The 16677-nt window shown below is 42.9% G+C and overlaps 1 protein-coding gene across 6 annotated transcripts in view; it reads right to left on the bottom strand.

The window, feature by feature from the left end:
- pomt2 (protein-O-mannosyltransferase 2) overlaps positions 1 to 16677 on the bottom strand; it is a 228748-nt gene that overhangs the window by 59140 nt on the left and 152931 nt on the right. For all 6 annotated transcript variants that reach the window (XR_015757815.1, XR_015757814.1, XM_043701478.2 and 3 more), the window contains exon 16: positions 12774 to 12845. Coding sequence is in view for 4 of the 6 variants with exons in the window: in XM_043701478.2 (XP_043557413.2) it covers positions 12774 to 12845 (72 nt within the window). In the remaining 2 variants the exon portion in view is untranslated. The remainder of the gene's footprint in view (positions 1 to 12773; positions 12846 to 16677) is intronic.

Below are 16677 nucleotides of genomic sequence, written 5' to 3'. Positions count from 1 at the left end.
CCCACTCTCCTCACCTGTACAATCCTTCTGCAGCTTCCCCACCTCCTCAAAGCTATCTGTCCCTCAACCTACCTTTGTATCGCCTGCAAACTTAGCTAGATTGCCCTCAGCTCCTTCATCTCGATCATGTCTGTATAAAGTGAAATGTTGTGGTCCCAACACTGAGCCTTGTGGAACACGTTGTCACGAGCTGCCATCCTGAGAAGGACCCTTTTATCCCCACACTCTGCTTTCTGCTAGACAGCCAAGCTTCTATCCATGCTAGCATCTTGCCTGGAACACCATGGGCCCTTACCCTATTCAGTAACCTCCTGTGTGGAACCTTGTCAAAGCCTTCTTGAAGTCCAGGTAGATAACATTTTTTAGTTTCCCTTGGTCTAATCTGCCCGTTGCTTCATCAAAGAATTCCAACAGATTTGTCAGGCATGGCCTACCCTTGATGAAACTATGTTGACTCTACACTATTTTACCATACACTTCCAAGTATTCAGGAATCTCATCCTTCATGATGGATTCCAGGATCTTACCCATGACCAAGGTTAGGCTAAGTGGTCTGTAATTTCCTGTATTCTGCCTTACTCCCTTTGTAAACAGGGGGGCTACATTAGCAATTTTCCAGTGTAGTGATTCCTGAAAGATTACCATTAACGCCTCCTTCAGCTATCTCCCTTAGAACTCTGGGTGTAGTCCACCTGGTCCAAGTGACATATCCACTTTCAGGCTATTCAGTTTTTCTACCACCTTCTCCTTGGCGATGGCCACTATACTCAGTTCTGCCACCACCTCTCTTGAAACTTTGGGATATTACTCGTGTCTTCGTGCAAAGACCGACGTGAAATAATTATTCAGTTCCTCAGCCAATTCTGTTCCCCACAACCATTTCTCCTGTGTCAATTTTTCATTGGCCCAATGTCCACTTTTGCTCTTTATGTATCTAAAGAAACTATTACAGACTTCCTTTATATTATTGACTAGCTTACCCTCATTTTAAAACTTTACCAGAGTTTAGATCAGAGTGGTGCTGGAAAAGCACAGCAGGTCAGGCAGCATCCGAGGAGCAGGAAAATCAACGTTTCAGGAAAAGCCCTTCATCAGGAATAGAGGCAGGAAGCGTCCATTGTGGAGACATAAGTGGAGGTTGGGGCTGACCTGCTTATTTCTTTTTTTTGTTGGTCTTTATAAGCTTCCTAAGCTTCAAGTTTTCCAATGCTGTTCACAACTTCATATGCTTTCTCTTTTGCCAATTATGCTATCCCCCTGCCTTCCCTAGTCAGCCATGGTTGCCTCATCCTCCCTGTACCATGCTTTTCTCCCTCTGGATGAATCTCTGCTGTGTCTCCTGAATTACTCCCAGAAACTCCTGCCAGGGCTGTTCTTGCTGGGCTCCTCTCCCAGTCAATTCTAAGCAGCACCTCCCTCATGCTTCTGCAGTTGCCTTTATTCAGCTGAAATACCATATCCTCTGATTCTATCTTCTCCCTCTAAAAATAGAGAGTAAGTTTGATGTTATGATCACTGCCTCCTAAGGATTCCTTCACCTTAACTGCCTAGACCTTTTGCACGCTTCCCTTTTCCTCCTGGCTGGTCGTATAATTTCTCCTGTTATCCACGGTTCACGAATCTTACCCTTCCTATCCTTTGTCTTCAACAGGACACGCCTATCCTGCACCATCTTTAACCTATCTTTGAAAGCCTCCCACATCTCAAATGTGGACTTCCCTTCAAATAGCTGCGTCCATTCCACATTTCTGAGCTCCTTCCTAATTTTGATATAATTGTCCTTGGCCAAGTTTAGTACTCCCTCATGTTCCACATCCAAAGTTTTACCTGCACATCCACCAATATCATTTATTGTATCCGTTGCTCCCGATGCGGTCTCCTCTACATTGGGGAGACTGGGCGCCTCCCAGCAGAGCGCTTTAGGGAACATCTCCGGGACACCCGCACCAATCAACCCCACTGCCCCGTGGCCGAACATTTTAACTCCCCCTCCAACTCTGCCGAGGACATGGAGGTCCTGGGCCTCCTCCACCGCCGCTCCCTCACCATCTGACGCCTGGAGGAAGAACGCCTCATCTTCTGCCTCGGAACACTTCAACCTCAGGGCATCAATGTGGACTTCACCAGTTTCCTCAATTCCCCCCTCCCACACCTTACCCCAGTTCCAACCTTTCAGCTCAGCACTGTCCTCATGACCTGTCCTACCTGCCTATCTCCCTTCCCACCTATCCACTCCACCCTCCCCCCTGACCTATCACCTCCATCCCCACCCCCATTCACCTACTGTACTCTTTGCTACCTTCTCCCAGCCCCAACCCCCACTTATGTCTCCACAATGGACGCTTCCTGCCTCTATTCCTGATGAAGGGCTTTTCCTGAAACGTTGATTTTCCTGCTCCTCGGATGCTGCCTGACCTGCTGTGCTTTTCCAGCACCACTCTGATCTAAACTCTGGTAAAGAAGACATATAGTATGCTTGCCTTCATCGGATGGGGTATTGAGTATAAGAGCTGCCAAGTCATATTACAATTGTCCAGGACTTTGGTTGGGCCGCATTTAGGATACTGTGTACAGTTCTGGTCACCACATTACCAAAAGAATGTGGACGCTTTGGAAAGGGTGCAGAGGTTTACGAGGATGTTGCCTGGTATGGAAGGTGCTAGCTATGAGGAGAGGTTGAGTAGGTTAGGTTTATTTTCATTAGAAAAAAGGAGATTGAGGGGGGACCTGATTGAGGTCTACAAAATCATGAAGGGTATAGACAAGGTGAATAGAGACAAGCTTTTTCCCCCAAGGTGAAGGATTCAATAACGAGAGGTCATGCTTTCAAAGTGAGAGATGGAAAGGTTTAAGGGGGATACACGCGGCAAGTACTTCATACAGAGGGTGGTGGGCGTCTGGAACGCGTTGCCAGCAGAGGTGGTAGAGGCAGGCATGGTAGATTCATTTAAGATGCGCCTGGACAGATGAATGAGTAGGTGGGGAGTAGAGGGATACAGATGCTTAGGAATTGAGCGACAGGTTTGGACAGTACAGTTGGATCGGCTCAGGCTTGGAGGGCCAAAGGGTCTGTTCCTGGGCTGTAAATTTTTTGTTCTTTGCTTCTTTGTTCTTAATCTATGAATATTCTAAAACTTACAGAATTGTGGTCACTGTTCCCAAAGAAATCCCCCACCGCAACATCTACCATCTGTCCTGGCTCGTTCCCCAGTACCAGGTCCAATATGGTCCCTTCCCTTGTCGGACTACTGACATACTGCTCTAGGAAACTCACCTGGATGCTTCTTACAAATTCTACCCCATCCAGACCTTTGACGCTAAGTGTATCCCAGTCAATATTGGGAAAATTAATATCTCCCATCACCACTACCCTATTGCCTCTACATCTTTCCATAATCTGTTTTCCTATTTGTTCTTCTACCTCACGCTCACTGTTGGGAGGCCTGTAATACAGCCCCAACAATATAACCGCACCCTTCTTATTTCTCAGCTCCACCCATAATGCCTCACTACCCACAACCTCCATAATGTCCTCCTTTAGCACAGCCGTGATATCGTCCCTGACCAGCAATGCAACGCTACCCCACCCCCCTTTTACTTCCCTCCCTGTCCTGTCTGATTCAATTCCATTTACCTGGATTGAATTCCATTTACTTAAACACAGGTGAAATGCTGGAGGATTGCTCATGAAGGATAGTAGGAATATTCCAGGTAACTACAGACCAATGAGCCTGACGTCAGTGATGGGAAAGTTGCTGAGGAGTAGAATCTGTTTATATTTAGAAAAGAATGAGCTTATCAGTGATAGGCAAAATGGTTTTGTGTAGGGAAGATCATGCCTTACCAACTTAATAGAGTTCTTCAAGGAAGTGACCAAGTTGATCGATGAAGGAAGGGCTGTTGATGTCATATACATGGAGTTTAGTAAGGCGTTTGATAAGGTTCCCCATGGTAAACTAATGGAGAAAGTGAAGTCACATGGTGTGCAGGGTGTTCTAGCTAGATGGATAAAGAACTGGTTGAGCAACAGGAGACAGAGAGTAGTAGTTGAAGGGAGTTTCTCGAAATGGAGAAAGGTGACCAGTGGTGTTCCACAGGGGTCAGTATTGGGGCCACGTTGTTTGTAATATACATAAATGATCTGGAAGAGGGCATTGGTGGTCTGATCAGTAAGTTTGCAGATGACACAAAGATTGGTGGAGTAGCAGAAAGCATAAGGGACTGTCAAAGGATAGAAAAGAATATAGATAGACTGGAGAGTTGGGCGGAGAAGTGACAGATGGAGTTCAATCCAGGCAAACGTGAGGTGATGCATTTTGGGAAATCTAATTCAACAGCCAACTATACAGTAAACGGAAGAGCCTTGGGGAAAGTTGATGAGCAGAGAAATCTGGGAGTTCAGGTCCATTGTACCTGAAGGTGGCTGCACAGGTGGATAGAGTGGTCAAGAAGGCATATAGTATGCTTGCCTTCATCGAACATGGTATTGAGTATAAGAGCTGGCAGATCATGTTAAATTTGTACAAGACTTTGGTTCGGCTGCATTTAGAATACTGTGTACAGTTCCAGTCGCCACATTGCCAAAAGGATGTGGACGCTTTGGAGAGGGTGCAGAGAAGGTTTGAGAGGATGTTGCCTGGTATGGAAGGTGCTAGCTACGAAGAGAGGTTGAGTAGGTTAGGATTGTGGTGCTGGAAAAGCACAGCAGGTCACATCCGAGGAGCAGGAAAATAGACGTTATGGGCAAAAGCCATTCATCAGTAATCAGGTTCCTGATGAAGGGCTTTTGACCGTATAGTCAATTTTTATGCTCCTTGGATGCTGCCTGACCTGCTGTGCTTTTCCAAAACCACTCTGATCTTGACTCTAATCTCCAGCATCTGCAGTACCCACTTCTGCATGCATTAGGATGGTTTTCAGAAGCAAAAAGGAGAGTGAGGGGGGACCTAAATGAGGTCTATAAAATCATGCTGGATATAGACAGGGTGGATAGAAATAAGCTTTTTCCCAGGGTGAAGGATTCAATAACGACAGGCCACGCGTTCAAGGTGAAAGGTGAAAAGTTTAAGGGGGATACATCCTTAAAGTACTTTACACAGAGGGTGGTTGGTGCCTGGAACGCGTTGCCAGCAGAGGTAGTAGAGACAGTGCTTGGGAGCCTCCTGCGAAGCGCTTCTTTGATGTTTCCTCCGGTGTTTATAGTGGTCTGTCCCTGCCGCTTCCCGTTGTCAGTTTCAGCTGTCCGCTGTAGTGGTTGGTATATTGGGTCCAGGTCGATGTGTTTGTTGATGGAGTTTGTGGATGAATGCCATGCCTCTAGGAAGCGGCAGCGGCAGGGAAGCAGCCGGAAGCGGCAGGGACAGACCACTATAAACACCGGAGGAAACATCAAAAGAAGCGCTTCGCAGGAGGCTCCCAAGCACTGATGAAGTCGCCTAGCCAGGGGACAAAACGTTTGCAACAAAAACTTCCAGCTCGGCGAACAGAACCACAACAACGAGCACCCGAGCTACAAATCTTCGCACAAACTTTGTAGTAGTAGAGACAGGCACAGTAGATTCATTTAAGGTGAGTCTGGACAGATACATGAGTCGGTGGGGAGCAGAGGGATACAGATCCTGAGGAATTTGGTGATAGACAGTGTTCCTGGGCTGTAAAGTGCCTTTGAACTACTGATTACCCTATCTCACCAGCCCACCTGTATCCTCTTGTAATCTAAGGCCATCCTCCTCACTATTAACCACCCGACCAATTTTGGTATCGTCTGCAAACTTACTGATCAGCCCTCTTACATTCAAAATTTAAATCATTTATATAAACCACAAATATCAAGGGCCCCAAAGATGGACTGAGAGAGCCCCCAATGCGCACAGATTTCCAGTCCTCAATTATCACCCTCTGCTTCCGGTCATTCAGCTAATTCTAGAGGAGAAAGTGAGGTCTGCAGATGCTGGAGATCAGAGCTGGAAATGTGTTGCTGGAAAAGCGCAGCAGGTCAGGCAGCATCCAGGGAACAGGAGAATCGACGTTTCGGGCATAAGCCCTTCTTCAGCTAATTCTAGATCCAACTTGACAATTTTCCTTGCATTTGATAGGCTCTTACCATTGCTAGCAGCCTCCCAGGCAGACTTTTCTCAAAGGCCTTGCTGAAGTCCAAGCAGGCAACATAAAAAACACTGCCCTCATCTACATATTTGGCCACCTCTTCTAAAAATTCAAACAAGTTGGTTAGACATGACCTCCCATTAACAAAACCATGTTATGATTTGGAGATGCCGGTGTTGGACTGGGGTGTACAAAAGTTAAAAATCACACAACACCAGGTTATAGTCCAACAGGTTTAATTGGAAGCTCACTAGCTTTCGGAGCGACGCTCCTTAATCAGGTGATAGTGGAGGGCTCGATTGTAACACAGAATTTATAGCAAAAATTTGCAGTGTGATGTAACTGAAATTATACTTTGAAAAATTGATTGTCTGTTAAGCCTTTCATCTGTTAGAATACAGTGACAGCTTCACTTCTTTCATGTGTAAATCACAAAACCCTTTTTTTTAAAGTTGCATTCTCAGGTTAGCTGTTAACAATGGTGATAGCTAGACAATATGTTGACGGTGTTGGCCCCCGGTGTTCTCTGTCTATGACCTGATATTTAGATTGATTCCAATCTAAAAAGTGAGATAACAGAGTTTTACATAAATTCATGCAGTTTTTGAGCTCAGAGTTCGACATGAATGCATGCAATCTTTAAACAAAGTACAATGTAACTCTGAAAGTACAAATTCACCCCACAAAATATATGTGCGCATGTGGGTCTTTGTCTATGTGTGTGTGTGTGTGTCTCTGTCTGTCTGTCTGGGGTGGGGGTTGTGAGTGTGAGAAAGTGTGTGTGTGTGTGTATGTGTGTGTATATAGTGAGTGGAATATGTCTTAAGCCTGTGAGAGGGTGGGAGTGTGTGTGTCTATAAGGGTGTGTGTGGGTGTCTGTGAGCGCAAAACCATGTTGCCTGTTAATTTATTAATCCGGGTCTCTCCAAATGCACCTTAATTCTGTCCCTTCGGATTGCTTCCAGTAGTTACCCCACCAATGAGATTTGACTGACCGGCTTGTACTTTCCAGGTATATGCCTTGCTTCCTTCTTGAATCATCTCCACTAAGAGAGGATCTAACGACCCCCCCTTGACATTCACCATCAGTGAATCCTGCACTACCAACATCCTGGGGGTTACCACTGATCACAAACTCAACTGGACTCACCATATAAACACCGTGGCTACAAGATCAGGTCAGAGGCTAGGAATACTGTAGTACAAAACTTACCTCATGACTTCCCAAAGCTGATCCACTATGTATAAGGCACAGGTCAGGAGTGTGATGGAACACTCCCCATTTGCCTGGGTGGGTGCAGCTCCAACAGTCAAGAAGCTTGGCACCATCCAGGACAAAGCAGCCCACTTGATTGGCACCACATCGACATACATCCTTCCACCACTGACACTCAGTAGCAGTGATGTATACTAGCTACAAGATGCACTGCAAAAATTTCTCAAAGATCCTTTACAGCACTTTTCAAGTCTAACCACTTCCACCTTGAAGGACAAGGGTAGTAAATATGTGGGAACACCACCACCTGCAGGTTCCCTTCTAAACCACTCACCATCCTGATCTGGAAAGATATTGCTGTTGCCCAGTCAAAATCCTGGAATTCTCTCCCAAAGAGTTCTGCGGGTCCATCTGTAGCAAATCAACTGCAGTGATTCAAGAAAACAGCTTACTATCTTCTCAAGACAATTTGGGATGGGCAATATTCATTATAAGTGAATTAAAAGAAACATCTCTCTGAACTTCTTTCTTGAATTCTAAACTGCTCTTTTCTTTTCTGGACAATTTGTGTGCACCTTCTTTGAAACAAATACAACCACTAATTTTCCCAAATAAACTATAGTTGGCCATCTTTCCCATTTTACTTTTGCACCAGACAGGAATGAACAAATGCTGCAGTTCACCTGTATGTCTTTCCACCACCATGCCTTTAAATAACATCCCCTAATCCACCATAGCCAATTCACACCCCATTCCATTTTAATTTCCTCTATTTAGATTCAGGACCCAGTCTCAGAATTAACTGTGTCACTCTCCATCTCGATGAGGAATTCTATAATTTTATGGTCACTCATCCTCAAGGGGCCTCACAACAAGAATGCCAATTATTTATAATACACACTCCAGGAATTCCTCCTCTACATTAATGTTACTAAATTGATTTTCCGACTCTGTCTGCAGATTAATCACCCGTAATTACCAGATGTTGCTTTATCGCATGCATCTCTAATTTCCAGTTTAATGCCAATCCTAACATCACTCCTATAGTTTGGCAGTCTACGTAAGGCACTCATTGACGTTTTTCACCCCTTGGTGCTTCTTACCTCAACCCATTGTTACAAAGGGGAGGTCGACACCCTCCTGATAATTAAAACCGAACCTCCCAGAGAAGTTCACCTTGCCTTGCAATCTGATAACAGATGCGTGAAAAGTGGTATAATCTACTTCTTGTCCTCAACCTGTTATGAATGAGTAGTTAAATGAAATGTGTCCCTGATACTCACTTTATAAGTTACAAGTAACTATATATCTAACTCAAACAGTGAACAAATTAACAAAACCAGTAGCAAACCAAGTAATTCTTCTCTATCTATTCCCAAATAAAACAAGATTCCGATAGTATGCTGTTTCAATCACACAGGTCCCACTTATATAAATCCTAGTAATAAGAAAACAATAAATTAAAGCTTTGTCTCTTGAAGTTCACACAGAACGTGTCTTCCAAGATGCTCCTCGCCCCCTTTGCTGATCTTCTTTCTCAAACGCTTCTCTCCATCCAATTCTTGTAATAGAACTGCTCTGTCTGTGAACTTTGCTGTCTGGAGTAGTAGTTAAAAGTGGCATGGTACCTGTTATGGATCGATGGTACTTTTCCGAGAGCTGGAAGTTGGTATCTCTTCAGTTGGCAGCTGGCTCTCCCTGATTTTCCAAAATGCCCTCAACCTTTATACCCCTGATGACCTATTAATTTATTTACAATAGGATTGGTACAAGGTTGTCAACACCATAACATTTAAATTTGATAGGTTTTTAGTATGTCAGGGCTTGGTTTAAATTTGAAAGGTCCTGTTGCCTTTTTACAAATGCTGCTTGGCTGTTAGATACAAAAATGTTTGAGCGTTTCAATTGGGCGCTCTTTGTACCTGGACTTTAAACTGCTGTTGACATTGATTTTTTCCCAAACCGCTAAGCATTGGGGAAAAGAATATCATCTCTTAAAGGGCCCACATACACTTTCCCCCATTTTACACACCAACTTCGCAACACCATGCAGATTCCACATTGTCAGAGCTGATATCATTCCTCACTATTGTGTTAATTTCATCTTTAGACAGCAATACAACCCCACCACCTTTTTCCTTTTGCCTCTCCTTCTTAAATTTCAGCCCTCAGTATCTGCCAAAAGTCTCCTTATATGTTCCTTGATATCCAGGACCTGCTGGATTTGTTGCCAACCCTAGTTTTTTATTGCAACATGTTGGCCTGATACTCTCCTTCTTTCTGTCTTGACTGTGTTCCACGGCTCTGACATAGATTTACCGAAAAGTATCCGTTCCCAGTCTGCTCTGACCAAATCATAGCTTGTCTTATCAAAATCGGTCTTCTCCTGGTTTGGAACTTTGGTTTGGAACTTTGGTTTCAGATTCCATCCTTATCCTTTTCCAAAAAATCTTGTATCTAATTGAGTTATGATCTGTAAAATGTTCCACCACTGATACTTCAAACAAATTGCCTACCTCGTTACCTAATATTAAGTCAAATACCATCTCTCTCTCTTGCTGTGGCCTCCATGTGCTGGCTTTAAAAACTCTCCCAAATGGATTTTAGGAATTCTGCGCTCCCTAAAACTTTCACACTATGACTACCCTGGTTAATGTTGGGGAAATTGAAATCCTCTACAATCACTACCTAATTAGTTTTAAATTTCTCTGAAATGTGCCTACATATCTATATTTTATTTCTCTCCAACTGTTCGGTGGTAGTAGTCTACTTCCAGGAATAGGATTGCTCTTGTTTTGAAGTTCTTCCCCTATGGCTTCATTTAACGAACATGACAGCAGAATAGCAGGACTACATGTAGTCTCGAGACCAGGGCTCAATGCATGCATTTTCCCCCTTTCTTTTTACTTCCGCTTTTTTCCTTTTCTTTTCTTTGTAGACTTTTGCGGCAGGTTAGTCGGTGAAATCAGCATGGTAGTCAGAGCAGGTTGTGTGTGGAATGGCAGCTCCTCCCACTGGTCAGAGGCAGTGGCAAACAAGGCTCCTCATGGCATCCTGAATAGCAGTCAGTCAGGCAAATTGGTCACCTCACTGGCTTCATTTGGATTTTATACATTGTGATGGCTTTTGGGATCATACAGCACAGGTATTAGCACATATTTTCCAATTAGATTGTGACAGCTTGTCAAGGATACTGAAGTCTTGCAGCCAAAGAACATTGTGGCCTTGCTACCATCAAGGCTTCTCCCTTGTGGGATTCAGCATGGAAATGTACTGAGGATTAGTGCACACATCAGTGAAGAGAGGGTAATGGCACTCAACAGGAAGTTTCCTTCCCCAGGTCTGACCTAATACCATGAGACTTCATGGTGTCAAGAGGTCACACCAAAGACTTCCAGGGCAACTCGAATCCATCATTGTGTGTTATCATTGGTGATGTTTCTGCCCTGTGGATGGAACGGTTCGTATCCAAGATATGATGATGGATAAGTCTGATTGTTTTTGTAAGGCATAATAAAGCATGAAGCAAGTCTGACTATGGCAAGCTGTTGCTTGACTAGTCTGTGCAACAGCTGAGACAGCTCTTAGTTCAAATATTCTTGAATCAGAATGCTACAGACTATCTATCTGAAGCCAACTGGCAAGCCAGTTGAAGGGCCCACATACAGAGATAAAGATAATTACTGGTTAATCCATCATTTCTCACATCCACTCTGTGTTCTTTTCCCATAACCCTTAATTTCTGACAGATCAAGAATCTAACTCAGCCTTAAATTTCCACAAGTACTCTGCCCCACAGGTCTCTACGGCAAGCAGTTCCAAAGTCACACAACCCTCAGAAAGGAAATTCCTGCTCACCTTAGTCTTAAATTGGCATCCCTTTATTCTGAAATTATGTCTTCTGATCCTCGATTCTCCCATGAGGGGAAACATGCTCTCAGCATTTACCCTATCAAACCCCTTAAGAATGTTTCATTCCTCTAAACTCAAATGAATACAGTCTCAACCTGTTTAATTTTTGCTCATAACACAATCCCTTCAGACCGGGGCATGTTTTTATAATTCACTTAAAAGATAAGGGCATTGCTCATCTTTAATTGCAATCAGTCTGTTGGCCAAACCAGGTAAGGATGGCAGTTTATTTCCCTGAAGGACATTAGTGAACTATATGGATTTTTTCCTAACAATCAACAATGGATTCATGGTCATTATAAGGTTCTCAATTCCAAATTATTTTTAATTGAATTCATATTCCACCGTCTGCCGTGGCAGGATTCGAACCCAGGTCCCCAGAACCAACAGTGTAGCGATACCACCAGGCCACCACCTCCCCACTAGTGAACCTTCTCTGAGCTTTCTCCAAGGAAATTATATGTTTCTTTAAATAAGGGGATCAAAACTGTTCACAGTACCCCAGATGTGGTCTCACCAGCACCTCAAACAGTTGCAGTAGTACTCATACTCAAAACCCCTTGAAATAAGGTACTTACTGATGACCTGTTGCATCTGTGCTAACTTTTTGGTGTTTCATCCATAAATGCTCCCAAATCCCTTTATATTGCATATTTATGCAGTTTTTCTCCATTTAAATAATATTCAGTTTTTTTGTTCTCCCTTCCAAAATGAACAACTTTGTATTTTACCACTTAATACTCCATCTGTCAATGTTTTTCTCACTTAATTAATATCTCCCTGTAAAACTGTTTATCCTCTCACAACCCATCTTTCCATCTACTTTTGTGTCGCAGAGTCATACAGCACGGAAACATCCTTCAGTCCAAGTCATCCATGCCGACCAGTTTCCCAAACTAAACTAATCCCATTTGGCCCTTATCCTTCTAAGCCTTTGCTATTCATATCCCTGCCCAAATGTCTTTTAAATGTTGTAACTGTACCAGCATACACACTTCCTCTGGCACACATTCCACACATGAACCATCCTCTGCATATCTGGCTGCATTAAATTCATCTACTTCATCCAAGTCATTAATATATACTGTAAACAGCACTGATCTCTTTGGGACCTCACTAGTCACAGGACACCAACTTGATCAAGAATTCCCTATCCCCACTCCCTACTGTTCTACCATTGGCTACTTTTAAGCGTGTTCTACTGGCTGAGGTCTCTCTTATTTTCAGACCCAATTATGTCCATGACTGGAACCTATCACAGGGACTGAGGCAACTCTACATTCATAAATGAATTTAAATCTGTGAACAAGGTGGTTAAGGCATCTTATTTCTTCCGATCCTTATGTTTTTCCAACATGAGATTCTGACACTTTCCATTAATTGCAATCAATAGAAGAGGCACGAGGAATACTGCTGACAGAGGAAGATACACCAAATATGCTTTGAAATTTGTGTTTGCTTGAACACTCCACATCTTTCAGAAGTGGAGCAAAGGTTTCAAATTTGTAGAGCAAGTCCTGTAGCTAAGGAAGTTTATTACCTGATAATTGATTGGCCAATGCCAGGGTTTTGAAGTGAGTTCATTGTCTTTTGGTTTTAAGCCACTATTACCCTAGAGAAAAACACAAACAGAATAACATTTATGAGAAAGCTTTCAGAGCATGTGCCGAGATCTACACTTATTTTGCATATTTGCATATTTGGAAGCCTTTTGATTTTACATTTATAAACACAGAACAAACTGTCTAAATTTGTCACATAATCATGTCATTTATTATTTCCAAGTTCCATATAAAATTCCTTTTAGTTGTCTTGATAACAGGTTGCTATCTATATTGATACTCCAAAACTAGATTTGTGCTTCAGTAGTCTGAATAACTTTTCAAGTTGGGACCTTACTAGCACATGATATATATTATGAGTAAACCACATGATTTTCTGTAAATACAAACTCTTGGTTGGTACATTTACTGACATTACCCCCAACAATATAATCTTCAGTGTCTTTTCCGTGGAATTTATTCCATGCACAAACAGATTATGCCACACCAAAAACAGAAAACATAGAACCCTGCCCTATTATGAGACTGTAATCATCTCAAGAACCAGACTTTCCCAAAATGCTGAAAATCTTCCTCAGTTGACTTCAACAAGAAAACTAATAAAACTTCAGAACAAGGGAACTAGTTAAAAAAAAAACAGCCCCCAGCCTCCAAGAGATATAAAGCAATGTACATTGATTATAAAACATAGTTTGTCTCAACATGTTTGTGTCCCTGTCTCAACCAGAACAGATCTCTTTGTTTAGAATAATATCAGTGATGTTAGAACCAGTACTGGACCAGGTGTAATCTGTACTAATATCTTCACGGGGAGTTTAACTAGAGTTTGAGAGGAAGAATTCAAGCTAAAGAAGCAAGGATAGGGGAGCCAGGGTGATGCAGTGAGTAACAAGTTGCAAGAACTGAGGAACAATATCATTCAATCAATGTCCATACATGTGGTGAATACTCTGACACAAAAACGGGCACAAGTTATCTGAGACGACCTTACTGTGGGATGAACAGAACTGGGGTGTGAGGATGGAGGCAGTTGCCAGAGTCAAAGAAAAAGGTCTGAATCCTAGAAATCAACTCAGTATTATTTTTATCAAGTTTCATGAGGGATGTCTTTCCATAAAGCCAAGCAGGATTTCTCACAATCATCTACACTCACCTCATTAACAATGTACAATGGCCAAAAGATGCCCAGCTCATCCACAAGTCCATAGAATATTGAAGCAAGGAGCATCCTATTCACGTAACATAATGCCTTTTAAATGTTGTAATTGTACCAACCTCCATCACTTCCTCTGGCAGCTCACTCCAAACATGCACCACCTTGCGTGAAAAGGTTGCCCTTTAGGACCCTTTTAAATCTTACCCTCTCACCTTAAACCTTGTCCTCTAGGTTTGGACTACCATATTCTGGAGAAGAGGAGCTCAGCTATTCACCCTATCAATGCCTCTCATGATTTCATAAACCTCTAAGATCACCCTTCAGCCTCCGATGCTCTCGGAAAATAGCCCCATTCTATAGCTCAAACCTTGCAACAGCCTTGTAAATCTTTTCCGCACCCTTACAAGTTTGACATCTATCCTTTAGCAGAATTGAACACAGTATTTCAAAAGGGCCACAATGTGACATCCCAACTCCTGTACTCAATGCACTGATCAATAAAGTCAAGTATATCAAACGCCTTCTTCACTATCCTGTTTACCTGCAATTCTACTTTCAAGGAAATATGAATCTGTACTCCAAGGTCTCTTGGTTCAGCAACACACCCTAGGACCCTACCATTAAGTGTATAAGTCCTGTCCTGATTTGCCTTACCAGAATGAAACACCTCACACTTAACTAGATTAAACTGCATCTGCCACTCCTTCACCCACTACCCATCTCATTAGCAGGGAGGCGATGGCCTAGTGGTATTATTGCTGGACTATTGATCCAGAGACGCAGGTATTATTCCGGGGACCTGGGTTCGAATCCTGCCATGGCAGAGGGTAGAATTTGAATTCAACAATAATCTGGAATGAAGAGTCTAATGATGACCACGAATCCATTGTCGATTGTTGGAAAAACCCATTTGGTTCAATAATGTCCTTCAGGGAAGGAAACATCCTTAGCTGGTCTGGCCTAAATGTGACTCCAGACACACAGGCATGTGGTTGACTCTTAACTGCCCTCGGGGCATTTAGAGATGGGCATAAAAGCTGGCTAGCCAGCAATATCCTCAGCCCACGAATGAATTAAAAGAAATAGTGGGCCAAATTGTTGGAACTTAGCTGTACTGTTCTATGTTCTACATCTGCACAGCTTGCAGGCAGTGGTTCAGGAGCACCTTCTCCAAAGCAATCCAGGACTGCAATAAATGACATAACACCATTTGTAAAGAATGACTGACTGAATAAATAAAAACTACTACACTAAGCAACAATCCAAATCAGGAAACAGTTCACACCCAAGTACAGCTGAAGTGACAGTCAGCACTGAAAACACACAGGGGAAAACCCCACTCAGGAAGACCAGAGAAAGGCTGCTAAGAATGACAAGAAAGAGTTCAAAAGGCAATGCTCTAACAAAGACTCACTTGATTTCATCAATCCTCAATCACAAATGGTTTTGCACATGAATTTACTGATAAGTGTAGTTATTGCAATGAGGTCAGCTAGATGGACTTCACAGTATATGAATTCTCTGATCATGGCTGCTAACATGGTCCAATTAGGGAGCCCTGGCTGACAGATAGAAACAGGGGCCACTTCTGTGTCAGGGGCCCACTTCTGGTGCAAAGGTAGTGTCCCTAGTGACCCCTGAACTGAGAGACCTATGTCCAAGTCCCACTTGCTCCAGAGGTGTGTAATAATGTCTCTGAAATGGTTGATTAGGAAAACTAGATTAAATAAACAGGAGCATCAGAGGTTCTATTCACTCAGAGCTGGCTCTGAGGAAGTTGGACCAGTGTCACGTACTATACACATGTAAATAAAGGGTGACTTAGTAATGGGATATCAGCCTCTGTGGAGTCATTTCAGTGGTGATGAGAGAAAACACTCACAACAGTCATCTTTGAGTTGGGGTACGTATTTCTGGCATCATTCCATTATTTATAAAGCTTGACCTCATTCAATCCTGCTGAAAATTGGTCCAATATGTGGGCAAATTACACTGGGACAGATGGATAGGAACGAGCAATTCTCGTGACAGTTTGTGGACCTGCACCAGATACTAAAACATTTCAAGAGTTGATGGATTTAGTTAAGGAATATTACAACCTCAAGCTTCCTCTAATTGAGATGCTATCGTTTTTACTTGGCAGTTTGAGAATGAGAGGAATCTGTGTCAGGATTCTTGTTGACATTGAGATGACTGGCAGAGGCATTGAACTTTGGTTTGACCCTTGATAAGATGCTAAGTCTCAGATTGGTATGTGGGAGTAATGATGTATCCATGCAAGAATATCTACTAGCTGAAGCCCACTGAACTTCAAACAGGCACTACAACTGGCTCTGTCATTAGAAAATGCAGCAAGCGGATAATTTGAGTTACAGGGTATGCAATGGAAGTGGACACTCTTGCCAGTCCAACTAAGACTGGGGAACACCACTTAAATGAAGGCAATTGCATAATCTCACTCAGGACATAGCCTGAACAGAAAGATTCTAGGTTGGCCCACAGCAAAGCCCCAAAACAAAGCCAAATCGCAGCCAAAAAGTTATTATTTTCTTCAGGAAGCTGGACATGAGCCATGCATGACCTGCAATTGCAGTTAGATAAAGATTCCCAGAAGTATGCGACAATTAATACCTGTAGGATTTTGTACCAATATAAGAGACTGCCAATTGGGATATCATCAGCCTGTGCAACTTTCCAACAGATGATGGAGACCATTTTACAATGTC

This window comes from Chiloscyllium plagiosum, unplaced genomic scaffold (assembly GCF_037043375.1).
Source record: "Chiloscyllium plagiosum isolate Xiang-an unplaced genomic scaffold, Cpla_swu_hap1 HiC_scaffold_8, whole genome shotgun sequence".
Classification (NCBI taxonomy): domain Eukaryota; kingdom Metazoa; phylum Chordata; class Chondrichthyes; order Orectolobiformes; family Hemiscylliidae; genus Chiloscyllium; species Chiloscyllium plagiosum.
Note: the sequence above shows the minus strand (reverse complement) of the source record. Positions and strands in the feature narration are given on the sequence as shown.